Below are 20,345 nucleotides of genomic sequence, written 5' to 3'. Positions count from 1 at the left end.
CAGGGGAAGTGCAGATTGGATATAAGGAGGAAGTTCTTTACTATGAGGGTGGTGGGGCACTGGAATTGGTTGCCCAGGGAAGCTGTGAATGCTCCATCCCTGGCAGTGTTCAAGGCGAAGTTGGACAGAGCCTTGGGTGACATGGTTTAGCGTGAGGTGTCCCTGCCCATGGCAGGGGGGTTGGAACTAGATGATCTTAAGGTCCTTTCCAACCCTAACTATCCTATGATTCTATTCTATGATTCTAAGTTCAGCAGTCACACAAAACCAGAAAGAATACAGCTTAGGGCTTAATCTTAGAGAAGGTGTTTTTCTATCTGGATGGCTTTGAGAGCATGTCAGGCATTGTCAGTAGGAGGAGAGGTCCTAGAGAAAGGTAGACATGCTGGTGCCATCTTGGCTGGTTAGAGGATAGATGCTCTATGCTAGAGGAGCATGAGGTCCACAGCTGACCAGCAAAGAGAGCTGGGTGTTGTCAACTGAACTATGAAAAGAATAATCATGTAACTATAGCTTGGAAAAAAAGAAATCACCTCAGATGATTAAAGTTAGGAATTAGTGAGTAGGTAGAAAAATATGAAGGACAGTTGAACAGTTGTGTTTGAGATGTGACAGATATAAGGATATAAGAAGCATCAGGTTTGCAGGGAGAGGTATCATCTCAGTCAATATAGATGGAGAAAAATTAAGAGTTTCTGTGCCCAAAAGCATGCCCATTAGGTCTGGCACAGAAAAGACCAAATTAAGCATTCTGTCTCACTGAAGTCTGATTCTGTTAACAAGGGGTTAACACTCACTTGGAAAGCATTTGTAGATAGACTGAAAAGGGAAAACAGCAACTAAAAGGTGAAAAATGTTTAGGGACTTGCAGCCACTAAGTGGTTCAATTAACACCTTTTAAGTCACACACACCATAAGTCTTTCATTTTTAAGGAATATGATTAAAGGATCTTAAGACAAAACCAAGACTGTTCCAGCTCTCTGCCTTAATTCTCCCCTCATGAACACCCAACACTTTTTACAAAGTCTGAAACTAGAGTTTTCTCCTTGACATTGCAATATTGGAGCTTCTTCAAAGTTAAGTTATCAGAAGTAGCCTTTGTAGAGTACAATTCAGGGTTCGATCAGGTGAAGGGGAGCTCCCTCTCCAGGTAAAGAACACTTTTTACCAAGCTGTCCTTTGACTGCATTCTCTGACATCTGTGATGATACAGGCCTGAAAGAGGCTGCCCTGGAGGCGAGACATGTGGCTTACTGGGGCCTACAAACTGCTGAGAAGCTACTACTATGCTCTCCTCAAAGGGAAGCAATGATCTTTCTACTTGTCCAACATAGGCCACTTTGAAATGTTGAAATTTCAAAGACCTCTACATTTTTGGGTTCTCTTGAGATGTTATCATGAATAACAAATTGAGTAGCAGACTCAAAAATTGCATGGGGGAGCAAGCTGGAGAAGGGAAAAGGAAAGTGCAAAGGTGAGCAGGACCAAAAGTGAAGCTTACACAGTCCTCAAACAGGTTAAGCATTGAACCCCCAGAATTTAATAAAAATAACCTTATGTAGACAACCTTTAGATGGCCTGCAGCCACATCCAGTGAGAAACTGAAATGTGGGGGCTATGAAATATGACATCAAAAAATAGCTATCTAAGGCTGAGATAATGTATAATCCAACACTGGATTAAAAGGAGCTGTATGAGGCCATCTTTTATTTTAAAAACTAGTAGCTGTATTTTTTTTTCACAGTTTTTGCTTTGTTCTTTAATCCAGAAACAGAGCAATAGTTACACTCCTATCTTGCCTTAAAAGCTGTTATAGCTTTTCTACCTAGGACATTAGCCTGAAGAAACTTCAGTTGAAAGCTACTCTCTGACCTCTGAAACACTAACTTTGGCATCTGATCAGGACACACGGAAATCCCAATCCTGTAGAGATTCATGTGCACCCTTCATTTTCAGGGACACAAGTGGGCCAGCTCACTTAGTGTTGTCAGTCACACTGATGTTTATTTCATGAGCCAGTATTTTTACAGCTGAAATGTCTCAAATCCAGGATCAAGCTACCCAGTGTCAACCACCCCTCTGGCAGTGAGAGTTAAATGTGCTAAAGCTTTTAATAAGGCACAAACTGCTGCGGTCTGACCTGCTTCCATGTGCCAAGCGCTTCAGATCCAGTCTATTACCATGATTTAACTGATGTCCAGTAGTTCCAGGACTGAAATATTTTTAAGGAAGTGATCTATTACTGCAGTGAGCATCAATATAACAATGCTAACTAAGTACTTCAGAGACATACAGAATTACATTACCATTACGAATGTTTTAGGGGAAAAAAAGCCCCCCCCAAAACCACAACTTTTTTCTAATCAATCTGAAGAAAAGCTATAGTAGGGTTCAGAGACAAAATCTTTTAAAGAAAAACTTCATCTTGTTGCAAAGTGAAGCAGGTACTTTGAAAATTGTAATTAATGAAAGTTAAAGGTATATTTCCTCATAACCTGTTTAGTGTCAAATGTTTTCTGCATTGGAAATACAGACATCCGACACAACTATTTGTGAGGTTTATCAGCATTAAGAGTCCATACCTCTCCAAATAGTAAAGACATTATGAGGCAAAACACCATATGACAAGTTTTAGCTTAATTTCAACTTAACAGTGAGAACTGACCCCCATTTTGAACACTGACAGCAATATGCCCATGAACCGCTATCAGGATAGAGCACTCACACATGTAATTTATTGACACCAAAGAAATGAAAACAAAATGCTAGCAGCCTCCTAAAAACCAGCCTACTGATGCTTTGCTTTCACTGCAGTTGACTAAACAGATGCAGCAGATTTTGGAGGCTTGTGGTAACATCTATCACTGAGGTACAGATGCTGCAAACACACAGTGGTGAGCACACAGAATACTAAACACGGATTTCAAAAGCGTGTTTACCTAACCACACTTACACATCACCTATTGTAAATTAATGAGGCCTAAAGCAGATTTCTTACACCTGAATGCTAGATCTCCTTATTTTTCTCCCCCTGCAGCCTATGGCAAAACAACAAAATTGCCTCTCAAATACACCAGAGAAGAGCTGTGGCTCAGTACTAGCCCTTCATTCTCTTTTTGTCCTTTCCCATCTCCTTTCCTGCATAGGGGAGCCACAGATTATTGTCTGTCATAGCTAGGGACACAGCAAGTCACAATTAGCTCACAGGGTGCTGTTTATAGCTACTGCACAATGCCAGGATTTGTTTCTTGTACTGAAGCTATGAATCTGTAAATGGGATTTTTATGACGATTTATGTGTCATCCTGTGTTTTTCCTGGAAGCTTACGCCACTGTCATTCCCAGGGGATGCAATGCACATTTACCAGAAACCCAACACACACAGATTTTCTCCCCGTTCTTAAATATAGGGATAAGAAAGCTCAGCACATTATGAAAAAAAGAATGTATTTAAGAAGCAGGTGGGTGTAAAAAAGGGGGTTGGAGAGGAAGAAAGACTCAGCTACAGCTGGTACCAGGGCTCTGCTCCAGAAAAGCCTACAATCAATTACTGCTGGCATGAAGCTCAACCTTTCAGCAGGCGCCCAGCTGGCATGAGGCAGAGCACAACTGGGCTAGAGCCAGTCCTGTCCCAGGCAAGGGCTTCCCTTCCCGCAGCTGCTCTAGGCCAGCAGACTTGCTTTTGGCTTAGAGTCATCACAAATGCTGTCACCTGTCTGCTTTTGTAAAAGCCCAGAGCTGCTGCTCCTCCAAAAGCTGAGGCACCAACATAACCACTAATGATTTATGTTCCAGCATCATCACTCTGAACAAGGTTAACCAGGATCAATTTCATCAGAAGAGACATGTCACCAGATCCCATCTGCACACAGACCCACACATCTCTGCTGGGAAGAGAGGTACCACCCATGTGCCACAGCAAAAATATGTCTGATTTTGATATCAGAAAGGGCACTAGCATGTGGAGTAAACCTCCAGAAGAAGCTGCACCTCCACCCAAATTAAATTCAACAGCTTTAAGCCAAAACTTTTTACAAAAAGCAGGCTCCACGTGTTTATTTTTTATTATAATACAGTCACACTTTCAGCATACTGCAATATTCTGTAATGAAATTACAGCCTTCATATAACTTCTCCCTCAAGCTACACCACTTCAGAATAGCAAGTTATTATGCTGCTCAACACTGCGCCAGCGAGCCCCAGCACCAGTGACTGGCAGCACAGCTAATGGATATAGCAAGGATACATCTGACTGACAGCTAACTTGATTTGTCAAAACCAAAAGCACCCGCATGACAAAGGAAGGTTTGTATGATGTGGAGGTGCCAGTGGGCGCGGAGGGAGAGGAATATGCATTCCTTCGGAGAAATGAAAGAAACTAGGGCAAGGAAATGAAAGAGGAGGACCCTGTCCACCTCTGCTGAGGTAGACAGTATCAGACGACAATGCATTTAGCATCGTCATATATAATGTATAGATGCATGAAGTTTCTGAGAAAGAGTAGAAATCCTGAATGCAAGCAGTTGTCTTGTCTGGTGCACAAAACTGACAAGAGTAACATCACTGAAGGTGCTAACGCAGCTCTCCTCACCAGCAGCTGCCAAGAGAAGGGAGAACAACTTCCTAATGCCTGGCAGGATCATCCGTGTAGATTGCTGTCAAATTTGAAGTAGCAGGTTTGGAGGTTTTCAGACTGACCAAGAAATACTAAACACATTGCTTTCCCATTCTAATTAAGACAGATGGTATTAACTGACTGCTAGATTGTTCTCTTATTTTGCTCTTCTCTTCAGAATAATGAAGCTGGATAGTGTGAACTCTGCTATGACACAGGCAAAAATGCTGAAGATTTCACAGATCCAGCAAAAACAAACTCCATAATCAGTAAGCTTATCATACAAATCCCTTTCAGACTGTTTTTATCCATCTTCTCATCAGTCCAAGGGTCACCTGCATTTACATCTTTTTCTTCATAAAATCGTGTTACACAATTCAAAAAATAATCAGCATGATTGATACAGGAGTGACTGATCTATCTTAAGAAACATGTCAGCTACAAAATGAAGCGTGCCTTTTATGCTACAAAGTAGGCTTGCAAACATTATTAATCTGGTTGCACAACATTTTGTTCTCATGGAAGCTGGACTGTTACATAAATTTATTACTTACACTTCTGTGGGTGCTTTACTATTTTAAAATTTTTACTATTTTTAAAATGCAGAGTAACAAATAAAAAAAAAGTAGTTCAACAGAGATGCTGGATACTTGTATTATAATCCTGAATTGGCTTGATTTACTTTTGAGTTTTAACAGAACTTTTGAACTAGGATTTTTAAGTTATGTTAAAAGGCAGATTCTTTCAACTGATGTTCTGACATGGTGATCTGTATTTCTTTGGTTTAAGTAATCTAAAAAGACGAAAAAATAGGTTGACAGTAATGACAGAGGCACAGAAGCAGAAATCAAGCAAGGTCTTTTCCCATAAGCTTGATATTATGAGATCCGGCAGAACAGTACTTTGGGTAGACATAAACTCATAGGCAGAAGGTGCAAGTGAGGCACATTTTCTGGGGACTAGCAGCCTCTCAGCAGAACAGAAAGCGCCTGGTTGATGAAGAGAGCACGAAGGACTTGGTGGTTATTATAAAGAACCAGGCACAAAAGTTACCCTGAGACAAGAGACTTTACCTGGAGCATATCCACTGCTCTGCTTTTACCCTCCTTTTAACTGAGTAGGCATGTAACAGCATTTGCAAGGAACACAGAAGCAGTTCACTACCCTATGTCCCTTTCTCCTCCAGATATACAGGCCTGCTACTACCTTGAGCAAGCCCAGCATATGCCACTAACAGTGTTTATGCCACCTGATTCCACCAAGTTCAAAGCAAGCTCTCCATCGGCTCCTGCTTCCTCCCTTCCCCTCCCATTCTGACAATGGATAAGGAAAGCAAAACATTTACTGCACATAAACAAGCAGGTGGAAAAGGCCCTCTGAGTTCAAATGCAAAGTCAGTGCCTACCTGATTTTGGAATTACAGGTCATTTCATTCTCAGGGTAGTGAATATCCACCGCATCCTGAATGACTGTACCATACTCATAGACTTTAATCTTCTTTGTCACCCCAGCAATGGCAAAGTAGTCACAGTCTCGGTCGAACTCAATACTGAGGAACAAAAGCATAGGTTGAGAACTGTGTAACACAATGCATGTACTTACCAGCAGCGTATTTTACCACCTAAACATTTCGGTATAGCAGAGCTGAGAATCACAATTTGCAGCAAATAACCCCATTCAGAACACCCTGATCAGGTCTGGCACACAGGCCAACAGCATAGAACTCTTGCTCTCAGGCACCATTTTCTAATCCCTCCAAATACACCCACATCTCCATTTACTGAATGTCCTGGGTTCAGCAGCAGCAGTCAGTTTTTCTCCTTCTTAGTAGCTGTTGCAGCACTGTGTTTTTGACTTTTGGCCTGGGAACAAAGCTGATAACACAGATGTTTAGACTGACCAAGGACTTTGTGAGTCTCATGCTCTGCCAGGGAGGAGGAGGGGCCGGGAGGAAGCGGGGACAGGACACCTGACCCAAACTGGCCAAAGAGGTATTCCATACCACAGCACGTCATGCCCGGGGATGTAACTGGGAGCTACCCAGAAGGGCACGTCCTCTTTTCTGTCGGGCTCTCTTTTCCGGCGGGTGGTATCGTATTCTCTTCCCTTGTTATTTCTCTTATCATTGTTATTATTGGTGGCAGCAGTGGTGATTTGTGTTACACCTTAGTTACTGGACTGTTTTTATCTCAACCCGTGGGAGTTGCATTCTTTCGATTCTCCTCCCCATCCCTCTGGGGAGTGGGGGGGAAGTAGACTGCGTGGTTCTAATTTACAGCCGGGGCTTAAACCACGACACTGAAACAGACTTTTCGTGGTAGCACACTCTCCCTGCACAGCCAGGATCTTTGTTCAGATGCTCTAGAGGTTTTCCTATTCAGCCATACCATCTACATTACACAGTACTCACATGTCAAAGCTGGCAGCTCACCCTGGAAACATACTTAACATTCAGCTGTATGTTCTACGATCAACATGCTATAGGATAACTGCCCATTCTTTTCTGTTACGTTGCTGCATCCTTTCGCTCCTATATACAGCAGCTCAGTGAACTCTGAAGTGTTAATGCAGAACAAAACAGTATTTGGGGGAAAAAAACCTTCAAAATTCCCTGAGTAACAACAGAGGGTTGAAATATATACAATCAGTACTGTAAAAACCATGCACGCTATGACTTCCACTCTGGGTTGTTCATGGAAACAGAGGTGCCTTCTTTCTTGAACTGCAGGGCAAGTTTGTAATAGACATCAATGAAGTTGAAAGTAAAAGCAGTCACCTTCTAACAAAGTTAAGCTGCAAATGAGAAAAGCCTGAGGTTGTACATGAAATACATCTGAGAGAAAGAGAGCAGGTTATAAACAGCTAATGTCATGGCTACCTTTGCAGCTTGGAAGGGCTTGAAAGAAATCTATTAGACATCCAGCAGTCAGGAAAATAAACCAGTTTTCCCTAGGAGCTCCTGCCTGCCTGCAGCCCATGTCATTGCAGGCAAGGCAGGGTGAATGTGCACGTATACCTACCTCCTTCCAGGAGGATCAGCCTCCCCAAGACAAGCTTGCTACTCCCCCAGAAAGGGTTTGGGGGTTCGTATGATCAGTAACCAGCTCTCCTCAAGACTCTTGGCTAAGCAATCCGTCTATCTTTGTAAGGTCTTCTTTCAGATCCTTCCGTTCAGTAATTCATTTCAATTTCTGTTCTCCCTATCACAAGGGATCTCCCTACCTCAAGAAGCCAGAGCATTTGTGACCTAGGCAATGAGTTCTGAATGGCAGCAGAGAAAACTTATACACCTTGAAAAATCCCAAGATCAGGGGTATTTAAGGTACCTTTCTACAATTAGAAAGCATTACACCAATTACAAGATGAGAGGGGGCTCTTTAGGCTGCCCCACAACTACAGCAACTAGAGTTTTCTACCCCTTAACACAGCTGAGAAGTCAAAGGCACTTTCAAATTAAGCTAAATTTAAATGCCAGCAGAATTTTCAAGTCCTTGTAAAGAAGATATCATCAAGTTATTTTTAAACTATGGAAAGAAAGGATTGTTGATACGCAGTCTGACAGTATAAAATAATTAAATGAAACAGCCTGCAACTTGGCCTTTTAACTAAGGCACCTAAACTCCTAAGTAGTAGCAGGAGACAGTTCCACTCAGAATTGCTTGCTTTCTAGAGGAAAAATGAGCTAGTTGGGTCAAACCTGCGAAATCGCAGGACTCCAACAGGCAAAGAAAAGGAACATGCTCTCAGCTGGGGAATAAAGCAAGCAACTATCAATCTATTTAAACAGGAGAGGAAGAAAAAAAGTCATCTAAGCATCCAGACTGCTCCCCTCTGCCCTAGATCTACCCTAGTCTAATCACTTTTCACACAAACATGACCAAAGCACCATTCAGACCTGTCTTTTCTTAGCTCACCCTATTCTATGGAAGAATTTTATAATCGAAAGCCTGTATAACAATACAACAGATTTACTTATACCACAACCTTAACTAAACCACTCTCTCTGCTTCTGCTCACTGCCCTGTGGATTCAGGTAAAGCACAACTAAACTGATGGCAGAGATTAATCTACTTGAATTCAATTTATACCCTTAGCCTTCTGCTAAGGAAAAAAATAATGTATTACAATGTCTGGTAAAAAGCCAAGTTATTAGAACAGAATAGAACCTCTCTCAGCCAGGGTGGGTTTGCTTCTCTAGCTTTAGTGGATTTGTTTCTTTCTTCTTTTTTAATAGAGACACACTGTAGACATAACAAATGAGTATTTCAGTATGTCTGTAGAAGTTAACACATCATTAAAAGAATTAATAAAAAGCATCAACCAATGAAATTGACAGTCAGTCCTGTGACCTTCGAACAGCATCAAAGACACTGCAGAGAGAAAAACAGATGCAAAAACAAATCACCACCTGTACAGATGTTTGCTGGCTGAGAGAAAGGCAGGCAAATAAAACACAGCAAGCTTAACACATACTTGCACCTTGGCTTCCATCACCTCTGTACAGTCCTGACACAACAAGTGTTCTCATTTTCTAATCAGTGGGAGATACACAAATTAAAACATTAATAATCTAAGTAGCTAATCCAGGGGATTCTTTACCATATAAAAATATTCCTCATATTTGCAAAGCTCTGCTTCCCCATGGACTGATCACGATTAGGACAAACAGACAACCTCCATAGCAACATTTATTTTCATGTTTTTTTTTCCTACAAGTCTTCTAAATATGTTTAGTATTAAGGAAAGCTTGTTTGCATTTAACTATCTCAACAGTATTACTGTAACCCACTGCTCCAAATCTTTTCTGTCAATATAAGCACTTGCCTATACACAAGCTTATCTAGATGTAAATTGACAAGAAGACTTAGTTTTATTTTGCCAAAAGACACAACAGGGCCAGCTCTTAAGAACAACATTCTGGTTTGCAGGTGATACATTTCTACAGTTGAAGTGAAACAGTCATAAGCACAATAATAATATGCAATAAAGTAATAGGAAATACTTTAGCCTTTTTTGTCGAAAAAGGCCATTGAGTTGAGAGCTAGACAAGAATATCCACTCCAGCTGGGGAGAGGCACAGTGCCACCAGTGAACCAAAGCAACACAAAATATGCGTGCAATGGTTTCTAGTGTCCTGCTACAAAAAGAGCAATGTGATTTTGTAGTACTATTTTTAAGTAGATTTAAAATGGGACTGACAATGAATGTCTTCAGCATCCCAGAGGGCAGATGCAGTACCAGCTGGCTGTATGTACTTACAAACCTACCTCAGTCCTCCTCTAAACTCCACATATCTGACCAAAGACTAGCTGAATTTTGATAAGGAATCTTTTGGGAACACAGTATATCCTGAATATTTGAAAATGAATTTATAAATGTGCAATACAATTTACTTATAAAAATAAAATTGAAAGGAACTGATCATTTTGTTCTAGGGAAAACAGAAGAGAGATCTCCTATTCCCAAGTCACTGAGAGGTTTTTTTCCCCCAAGAAGTTAATGACCAGTGCTCTGTGGAGATACCACTAAGAGCTGCTAGAAAGTAAACACATTCTCAAGGATTCTGATTTCTCTGCTGATTACCTTTATTCTTGATCTGTGAGATTATAAATCAATTGCTTTATTTTAACGCTAAAACCTAGAGCTACAAGTGCTTTGCGAAGTTAACAAACGGAATTACAAAATAAATTGCTTCTGAAACATGTCTGGAAGCTTGGCTTGTGTTGAGGGTAGACCAGTGGGGAAAGAGAAAAGAGCAAGCATTTACCAGTTCTGCCACTGTATAAAGCCTTGCTACATCTGCATCCTGATGGTGCATGCAGTTGTTCGCTATCCCAGGAGGACATACTGGAGTTAGTGAATACATACAGATGGGCAGCTAAATTGATTAAAGTAATGAAGCAGCTGCCTTAGCGTAAGGGTTATGAACAAGGTGACACTTGCTGGTGTTCAGTAAGTCACTTCACACTAGAACTAGGAGCACTCATCACAAGATTGATTTGGGACAGACAAGAGTTTCCTCACTCTTAGTTACACTTTAAAAAACCACACAGACACTCCAAGTACTTATTCCTGCAAGATGTAATGGTGGCAGAGTGAATATGAGAACCATAATCCATGAACAACTGATCCATACCAGACATTGACAAAAATAAGTGTTGATATACCCTTTAGTATGCCCAGTGAAATGATTGTGGATCATTTGATTGGGATTCAATAAGACAACACCATAAGCAGTGACTAGGCTGGCATGCCCTGTGGTCTTCTGCAGGGACAGCACAGGGCCAGATGCCCTCCAAACCAACCCCTGAGACATCTTACACTGTACTTGACATTGCAGTTTGAAGCACTCTAAGGGTTAGACTGGAGGGGCATCTAGCCCAGCAAGCTTCTGTGAAAAATGGGTACATGCTGTATCTGTTCTTCCAAATCAGGATAAGGAGGTGGTTGCAATTAACTGCATTTGCCTTTATTAACTAACTGCACCACTAATTACAATTAAAGGTCTGCAACCAACTGCTCCTCTACCCTTTCCATACACACTCTATAATTGCTACTATAATCACAAATGCCTCAACCCTGACTTGGTAATGACAACTGTGACCATAGGAGTTGCCATTTCAATGAAGTAGATGACTCAGTCCCTCTTAAGGGACTAAACATATACGTATTTTCCTCCCTGACATACTTTCAATTCTACTTTTACCTAATATGGTGCTGTTTCTGCTTCTCTAACCCTGACCCCTGTCTTGCTGTGGCCCCATATTTAATTGCAACATGGATACGTTGTTCTCTGTTTTGGGGGACTTAATTGGTGAGAGGAAGGAGAGACAACAACAGCAGCTTTTGCTCTTCACAGACATTTCCTTAAAGTCTTTCTCACTCTGTACTGCAACTCCCTGCTTCCTGAAGTATGTCCTGTCACTTCTAAGAATCCCAAATCTCATGACTTATAGCCATTCCCAATGCCCATCTTGAGGCACTTAAACATTAGAAATTTAGGTTACAATCTGACACCATGGCCACCCCTGCAGGCTGTTCAGCACCTGGGGTCAGTACAGAAATTGGTGTTAATACACACCCGAGAGACTGTTTTTACAGCAGACTGGTATTTTAAGGCAAAGTAATTAGTGTCACTAAGCATGCACTAGCATACTAATTTGTAGTTTTTAAAAACAAAGCTATACTCAAGGCATACGAAGCTGCTATTACAGCACTCAGATTTTGTGCTCTATCAGCTCAAAGTCTAGAAGTTGTTACATATAGTAACAAAGGCTACAGAGACAAACGAAGTTTCAGAACAAGTTTGGGGTCTTCTTTGAGGGTTTTTTTTTGTTTGGGTTTTTTGTTTGTTTGGTTGGGTTTTTTTGTGGGTTTTTTTTGTGTTCTTTTTTTAATAAAGTAACAGTTGCATTAGTTAATCTTTACACCAGAGCATCACCTAAATGAAAGTCACTGCTGCTATTTCAAAGTCCTTAACCTGTGCCACAAGGACAAGGACAGACCAGCACTGGTTGAATTTATTACTCATTTCAAACCCTGGTGCTGTAAAATGTTTTCCAAAATATAAACTAAACCAGCATACCATAAGCCCATGCGGGTTACAGCAATCTCTACTCAAAAAGGACCACTTAAAGAAAAACCCTTTAATTATCTAGACTGCTATATGTATAAATTAAAATGTATAAACAAAACTCCCCTTAAGTACATTCTACCAGAGAGTGAACACCTTCATCCCTAACAACCATATTAATCTGGGTTCAATGTGACCCCCAGATTACCAGAAAAATTGCCAGATTTGTCCTCTGATCAAGGTAAAGTTACTTTGGCCACTATAATTATGGCCCCTCAATATATCAGATTCAAGTCTAATGGAAGTCTAATGAAAACTGTGAGACAGAGGACCCCAAGTTATTTCAGTTTGATCCCATTCCTTGGAGTTGTTTTGGCTATTCCAGCTCCACACTCAGCAGCACCAGCTGCTGTTGAATGCATGGTACCCTCCCCTGCTACCACACCTCCTCCAGGCTTCGAATTTTTGATGGGAATATGCTCCCCCTAAGCAAACCTCTATTTGAAGCATAAAGACAAGACACTAGAAAGTCAGCTCTGCATGTTGATTATCTTCAGCCCTTTCGCAGCTGGGACACAGGCAGGGAAGGGCACTGTAGCAGTCCATTGAAGCCTGCACTGCACAGAGGACAGTCCTTAGCTCTGGGCTGCTTTAGGAAAACATTATTGCACCAGTCATGCTGCAGTCACACTTTCAGCAGCCTTCTTGCAGCCCCAGTAGCCTGGAGTTCTATTTTGTTCTGTTCAAAGAAAGGCATAAAAAAGGTACCACGTTGACAAAGTAATGTCATTAGACCTAGTTCTAGGTGCACTTCATGCTTACAAAAATCCTTTTAAGTGTAATGAAATGCCATCAGTTCCAACAGACCGCTTAGCAATACTCCTGTTCCATAAAGAGCTTGTTTAAAGGAGAATATTAAATCTGAATGTAGGAGGTTTGGTGGGCTTAGATCCATCTCACAGCTCTGAAATCAAACCCAACAGAGCTACTTTCATGCTTTGTCATTGCTAGATAAAACAGAGTCAGTCTTTTTTTAAATCCAATGAGAGAATATACTACACTATGAGATTAATTGTGCTACCTGCAATAGCTCAACTTCCAGAGCCAGGATCCTCTCTACTTTGAGGGAAGCAAATGAAAGTGACTCTGAACCTATTCTTCTCTAACTACAACCCAAAATCTCCTAGGAAGCCATAGCAGACTTCTAGCTTTATCTGTAAGACTATAGGCTAGAGACGTCCTGTTCTACTGTATAAGTTTTTTTTCAATACCTGTATTCAGGGGAACCTGGTTTAATTAGCACTAATGATGAGAAAACCTATAGGGAACTACTGAATTTTGCAAGCAACTGAACATAAAGCATATTGATAAAAAGCCACTTCACTGCTAGGCGATGCTCTTCTGCATGCTGAAAAGATGATGGCAATCCCAGGGTTTATATGCCAGATACACAGAAGTACAATGAGCCAAAGCTGCTGCAAACAACTACCACGCAAGTTAATGAGGATTAGATTCAGTTTTTCCACAAACACTATTTAAAATAAGCTAGAGTATGGAAACATTAACTAAAAATGCCAGCAGTTAAATGCAGAATGTTTCTTATTACACTATTTAAAATTCAAGCCAATTTATCAGCCTGCCCTCTACAATACTTTGGGTAACCTATCTACATTTTTAAACCAGGATCTGCCATTTTGCTCAGCTGCACTGATACGCAGTAGGTTACAACAGCTCTGACAGTAACAGGAGCACAGCCTCAACATTACAAAATGCTACAGTGGAAAATGTTTTAAGTCTCAAAACATACTCAGCTGCTTTCTTTCTGCATTCAAGCTTGGGAAACATTGCCAGGAAGAAACACAGCAGCCTCTGCCCAAGCTGTATAAGGAGCAGGTTTGAGAGATCAAATACTGCTTCACACTCAGTTGCAAGGTTGTCTGCACAGTGGTACCATCTTACCAGGATTATGCCATTAAATAGGCAGGAACTCAGTTGTGACAGATACTGAAGTGCCTTCTAAATATAAGGCCATTCAAAAGCTTGCAAGCTTGTTTTCAAGCCTCCACATTATTATTACACCAACAAGGATTTTGTTTCTTCAAAATTGAACACAGAAGCTGCTGACAGAGCCACAGAGAGAAGGGAACAAGTACACATGAAAGAGCTCAGCACAGGAAATCTCCATCAATATTGGGACTGTAAACAATACAGTCTATTCATAGGCTCCAATTCATGATTCTGACATGATTTAGCTGTAGCAGCTGAAGATATTTGTCTCCAGATGACCATGTTGCCAGAGGTCCCGTTTCTCAGAACAAACCACCACCCAGCACCGTGTCCCAGTACACAACCTGCTGCCTTATTAACCCAAGCCTCCAAATTTGCCAGACACTGCCACTGGCTCTTCTGGCAGACACCCCACAGCAGAGCACTGGGAGGGACAGATGGGGACAGTAATATCTTTAGACAATTCAAAAGACACTGCAAATCATTGCAACTTTCATAAATACTGTCTACGTGTCTATGTCACAGATGACGTGTCTTGAGGAGCAAAGAACAGCCTGGGGCAACTACCTCTGACAGTCCTGCTGCCTGGCAATGACGGAATGAGGTTAAAACACCATTTGACACATTTTTTATCCAACTGCCAAATGCGTTTCAGGAGATCGTTTTGATGGCATTTTTAATCTTTTCTGGTCAATACTCCATATGCTACCCCTAAACTACTCTTTAGAAAAAATAAAGGTACTTACGAATACTCTTAATTTCACACAGTCTCATACAGAGAAACTTAATCTGATTTCCACCTTCATTTGCACAAATGTATACACACTTGTATATAATCCTGTAAGAAAATGTCACTTCATAACTTATTCTACAAAACACCTATGCAGCATATAAATCCCAAACATCTTGGAGTCCATACTTAGTAATACAGACAATATTAATAACCATTAGCTCTAGATAGCAAGGAAGGAAAAAACCAAAAATATCTAAAGGCATGCTAGTGCTTTGCAGATAATGACCTCCTAGCGAATTCAGGCATCTCCAACAAACACGGCTAAAGAGTGGAAAGAAGATTGTAATAAGCTCCAGAGATTCATGTTCTATCAATATTAGGTTTGCTTCTTCAAGCAGACACAGGAATTCACTGTATCAACACTCAACATTGAAAGAAAGCTATAAAACTGGGGGTGGGGCAGAAGAGGTGGGGAGGAGTTAAGGGAAATCTGTCTTTGCCTTTTACCAACACTGTCAGCATGGAAGCTCTGCATGTAAAATGCTGTGAAACCACAGCCTTCATGTCTTGCAAGTCCAATTCCTGAGGCCAAGACACAGCACTATTACCTGATGATAACCATTATTACATGAGCATCAGGACGGCAGCTACCTGCAGCCTCATAGAAAAGATTTTTGTCCTGATCAGTCAAGGAGTGGATGCAATGATGCATCTTACCCTAAATATTAATCTCAGAGGACATTGCTAACACTACAGCATTCATTTTAAAGTCCTGCACTTTCACAAAGCTTCTCTTGGTTTTATTAATAAATTCCTATTCTAATTAATACAATCTTGTTTGAATTGTAAGTGGGGGATCTTAGAAGTTCATTAGAAGTGAATTTCACTTTGCACTGTATGTGGCAAAGCCACATAAGGACATTGCTTCTCCTTAAAACCTAAGGCCAGATGAAGACACTTGGCAGAAAGTAGAGAACAGAACCTCAAGTTTCTAACAAGCTGATCATGTAACTATCTCAACAGTACAGTTCCCAAGACTTGGAGGTCTCTAGTCCAATATCCTGCTCAGAGGGAGCAGCTCTTTGGTCAGACTACATTGCTCAGGGCTTTCTCCAGCCAACTCTTGAATACCGCTGAGGATGAAGAAGCTTGCACAACCTCTTTGGGAAGCCTACTCCAATGCTGGACTGCTCCATGCTGTAGCTAGTGACCACTGCATGACATTTACCAAGAAATGAAATTTGCTTATGTAAACTGCACAAAGTTTCCTCAACATATTAAAAACCCACAAAAAGAAATGTTTGTTTAATACATTTAGGTTAAAAGTTGATTCCCAAATTCATCAAAACACTGTTCAATACTTTAAACAGACCATTCATAAAAATGTACAAAGTTTAAATAAAAATGAAAAAAAAAAAAACAAACCCCAAAAAACCCCAAACCACATCTAATTGTCTGCAAATGGAGACAGGTTTGAAGTATTAAAAACAGCTCCCTACTACCATATAGTCTCAAGTTATTAGGAAAATAACCAAAATTAAAACCCAGCATTCCACTGGTGGCCATGCAAGTTCCATTCATCAACTTATCAATTTTGAGCTATTTAAGTTTGATCCCTAAAAGCGAAAGCTTATATTGACGGAAGAACACATGCCTCTCTCTGCAGTGTCACTGCACTCACCAGGCTTACTTTCCAGGTGAAGACTAGAGATACGAGCAGATACGCTCTTGTCTGGTTTCAGAGTTTCTTTTGGTACTAGCAGCCCATCTGAGGGCTACGTTACAGAGTTTAGATTGTCTCTGAAATGACATTTGTATGACCCTTCTGCTGGGTACCAGTCACATTTAGCTTCTGCTCAAGGGGATCTAGACCACAATTATGTACTAGGAAATGTATGGGTTCTGCACCACAGAGAAAAAGAAGAGAAAGTAAGGGAAAGGCTCTGTACTTTGCTGTCATTAAGTAAAACCTTATTTCAGCCCCAGCCAGCTTCTGGTCTATGGATCAAACATTAGACAAAATAAGGCAAGAACCACATGAGAAAACACAAACTTCAAGTAGGTTCAGAGTATTATATTTCAAGCTTCCTTAGCTACTCTGCAGTTCAAGTCTCTTTATCCAAGCATTTCTCTTTTTCTTCCAGTTGTGGGAACAGTCTAAATAAGGCAGATCCATCCACATTTTTGAGCTGCCACTTGTAAATAAAAGTCCATTTACAAAATGATTTATTTAATAGGCTATAAGAAAAATTCAGCCCTTCTCATTTCTCATCTTCAAGGAACAGTGTGAAACAATCCTATGAAGGATAAACCCACTTACATTTCTTTCATTTCTCTTTACCACCAAGACAGAAGCATTGCTGGTCACAAACTTAATAAAATGGCTCATCTAACCCTAGCTAGCCCAAGGCATTAAAAATAAGATAGAACATCTAAATAAATACATGAAACACGTACTCCTAATGGATAGTTTCCCTTTTAAGCTCTTTGAAGAAAGGGTGTCAGGTCATGTTACTGAAAGGTCAACACAAAAATACAGCCTTGAAACTGACTTAATTGTACTGTTTGAATGTTAAGAGAAACCTCTACATATCTTGCTCATTACTTAGAGGCAACGGAGTACAAGCAAGCAATATGGGGGAGAGAAATAATGGACCCTTCAAAAGGTATGATCCAGTTTTTTAACTATCTTAGGATTCAACAGATGATTTGAGTAAGGTTTCAACAGTCAAACCCCAAGTTGTTTCTTTCCCTCTCTGTAATCACTACACCTTTAAATAGCTATCTTTTTGGATAGTTAGCTACCCAAAACCCTTTGGATGTGATTCTGAGACCTTTCAGAGAAATGATAAGCTAGCTTAGAAGAATCTGAAGTCCGAGCAGATGACAAAACACCACACCAACTGCCTTCAAGCATCAGGGCAAACAAACAGAGAAAGATATACCCACCCATGTTTCCACCAGATCTGGGAACCACTTAGCAGGAGAACCAGCTTTCCTATAACAGGGTTTCAGACAGACATCTTGCTGTAGCCTGTTTCTTGTATTTTTCTGTTCTTTTAAGATGAGAGACTGACACATTCTCCAAAGGCCTCTGACAGTGCAAAAGCAATTTTCTACATAAATCATTGTAATGCTAACACTGCAGTTTACAGACTCATCTTTAAAAGAAAGCTTTTACATTTACTACCACAGCAAGCAGAGAGAAGTTAAGCTCTGACAACTGCCCTGAGGGGAGGATAATAAATGGAAAATTTTTTCCTTGGCCAATTCTAAAAAAAAAAAAAAAAAAAAAGACAAAAAGAACAACAAAAAAACCCCAAACCTTAATATACTTGTGAAAACCATGTAAATACTTTATACTTAAGAGAACTGAGTGTATAACTCCCAGCATCTAGTATACTGAGTTACATGTTCATTCATATCACAGATGTGCTGAAAGTCCCCCAATGCTAAAGCAAAACTGAGCAATCTGCAATTTGCAAAGCCTTGAACATGTTTTCACTGAGCATCCTTCTCTGTTAATCTTTTTCTCAAAGCAAATCTGGGAAGAAATAAAGTACTGAGGGGTCCAAGTTCTGCTTGTGAGCACATTTCTAAGCAAGGTAGGGAAGATCTCCCTCACTGGGCTTACGACCATGATGCTTGCACCTTTCCATGTAAGCCCATAAACCCGCGATAGAAATCGCACAATCTTTGGGCAAAATCTTTGGGATCGCAATCCTTGGGATCGCAAAATCTCTGGGCACCGGCCTCACATCGGTCCCCGATCCCCGCCCGCAGCCCTCCGCTGCCGGCACCGCAGCCGACGGCTGCCATCGCGCGGACTTTATACGGCCGCCACAGCGCCGCCAGCCCAGCAAGGCGAGCCCCTGCCAGGCTGGGGAAACCGGGAACTGCGGAGCAGGGCATGGGCTTATCCTCCCTTCCTCCCAAAGGGCAACTGAAGGTTTCCCAAGAATTCTATTAGAGTTTTTATAGTAACATAGCATGCATAGTATTGTTTGTGGTCAAGTCCAGACGTTCATAAATACACTTGTGGCAAGGCACTTAGGAGAGCAGTGCTGCTGCTCAGTTTCAGGTTCTCTGGCCTGCTTATACACAGTCTTTAATTACACTCCATCCTGTTCCCATAAACCCAGTTTTATTTCCTTTTTAAATAAACTTCAAGGTTTTGAAGATAAGGAACGTATCTCCATCATCTTCCTTTACAAACATGAATAGGTTTTTAAGATGCACTAGCTTTATTTAAGCCAGCAGATCTTTTGGAGTCCAGTATGTGAGCTCCATGTAGGGTAAAAGGAAGGCAAACCAAATAGTCTTGTATTTGGTCCATTTGTAACAGCAGGGTTGGTTGGGTTTTTTTGTTGGTTTTTTTGGTTTTGTTGTTTGTTTTTTGTGGGTTTAGTTTGTTTGGTTTTGGTTTTTTTTGTTGTTGTTTTGGTTTTTCAACAAAAAATAAGTACAAGGAAGTCTAACTTCCTGCCAATTCTACTTTTATTCTTCGGTATACTTAAAAAAACCCTTTAAAATACTTTCAAAAAAAATATGAGGATTCCTTACTTAACTTTACATTTTGCTTTGCATTTAAAAGCAGTTTGTCTCAACAGCAACAGCTAAACAGCAAGACTTACTTTTTGTCATTTCACCAGTATTTCCTACAGCATGTCTAGGAACAACTTCAGAAATCAGTGCAGTGGACCAAGTAATCAATAAAACTTCTCACAGCCTTTAAAAAATGAAAATAAACCTTTTAAAGCACCCCAGTAATTATTTTGGCCCACCAATGGGTACTTAAAGCTGCTCTTTTATTATCTTAAGATGCCATCACCAAGACACACACCTCATTTAGCTTCACGGAATTTCCTTCTGAACTTGAGCTTATTAATTTGGATAAGGAACAGTGGTGAACAGAGAAGTATGCTAGCCAACACAATGTACGTAAACTCTTCATTAAAAAATTCAGACTTCAAGGGAACCATTTGGATAGCCAGAAGCTAACAGGAGCAGCAGAAAGGACATGCTCAGATGTGAACAGTCTTATTCAGCCTACATATTAAAACCCCTAAAAATTTCTTAAATGCTTTAATAAATAAAAAGCACGAGCAGGGGAGAACATTTAGTGGGAAGCCAGATTATCTTTCAGTTAAATGCATTTAACTACAGATTCTAGCACTGGCTCGGATGGAGGCCCTACTATCTTCACTTTAAGAACAGTAACACACATACCTCTCAAACATATATTTCACCCAAGAATTATGCTGCCTTCAAAACAGGAGTGAGATTTACTGCCCTTCCAGCATTTTCTAACCAAATACCAAAAAAATGCTGCTTTTGCAGAATGTCAAGGAGAAGAAAAAGGGCAAAAGAGCAAAATCCAACCTGTGCTGAAGTTGGTAGCTGAGGAAGTTTGTCTA

The 20,345-nt window shown here is 40.6% G+C and overlaps 1 protein-coding gene across 7 annotated transcripts in view; it reads right to left on the bottom strand.

Annotated features, from left to right (window-relative positions):
• The window catches only part of COP1 (COP1 E3 ubiquitin ligase), a 130,625-nt gene that overhangs the window by 69,449 nt on the left and 40,831 nt on the right, over nt 1–20,345 (bottom strand). For all 7 annotated transcript variants that reach the window (XR_013957312.1, XM_080622431.1, XM_080622432.1 and 4 more), the window contains one exon: nt 6,021–6,164. Coding sequence is in view for 6 of the 7 variants with exons in the window: in XM_080622431.1 (XP_080478557.1) it covers nt 6,021–6,164 (144 nt within the window). In the remaining variant the exon portion in view is untranslated. The remainder of the gene's footprint in view (nt 1–6,020; nt 6,165–20,345) is intronic.

Source organism: Psittacula echo (assembly GCF_963264785.1).
Source record: "Psittacula echo genome assembly, chromosome: 7".
NCBI classification, from domain to species: Eukaryota; Metazoa; Chordata; class Aves; order Psittaciformes; family Psittacidae; genus Psittacula; species Psittacula echo.
Note: the sequence above shows the minus strand (reverse complement) of the source record. Positions and strands in the feature narration are given on the sequence as shown.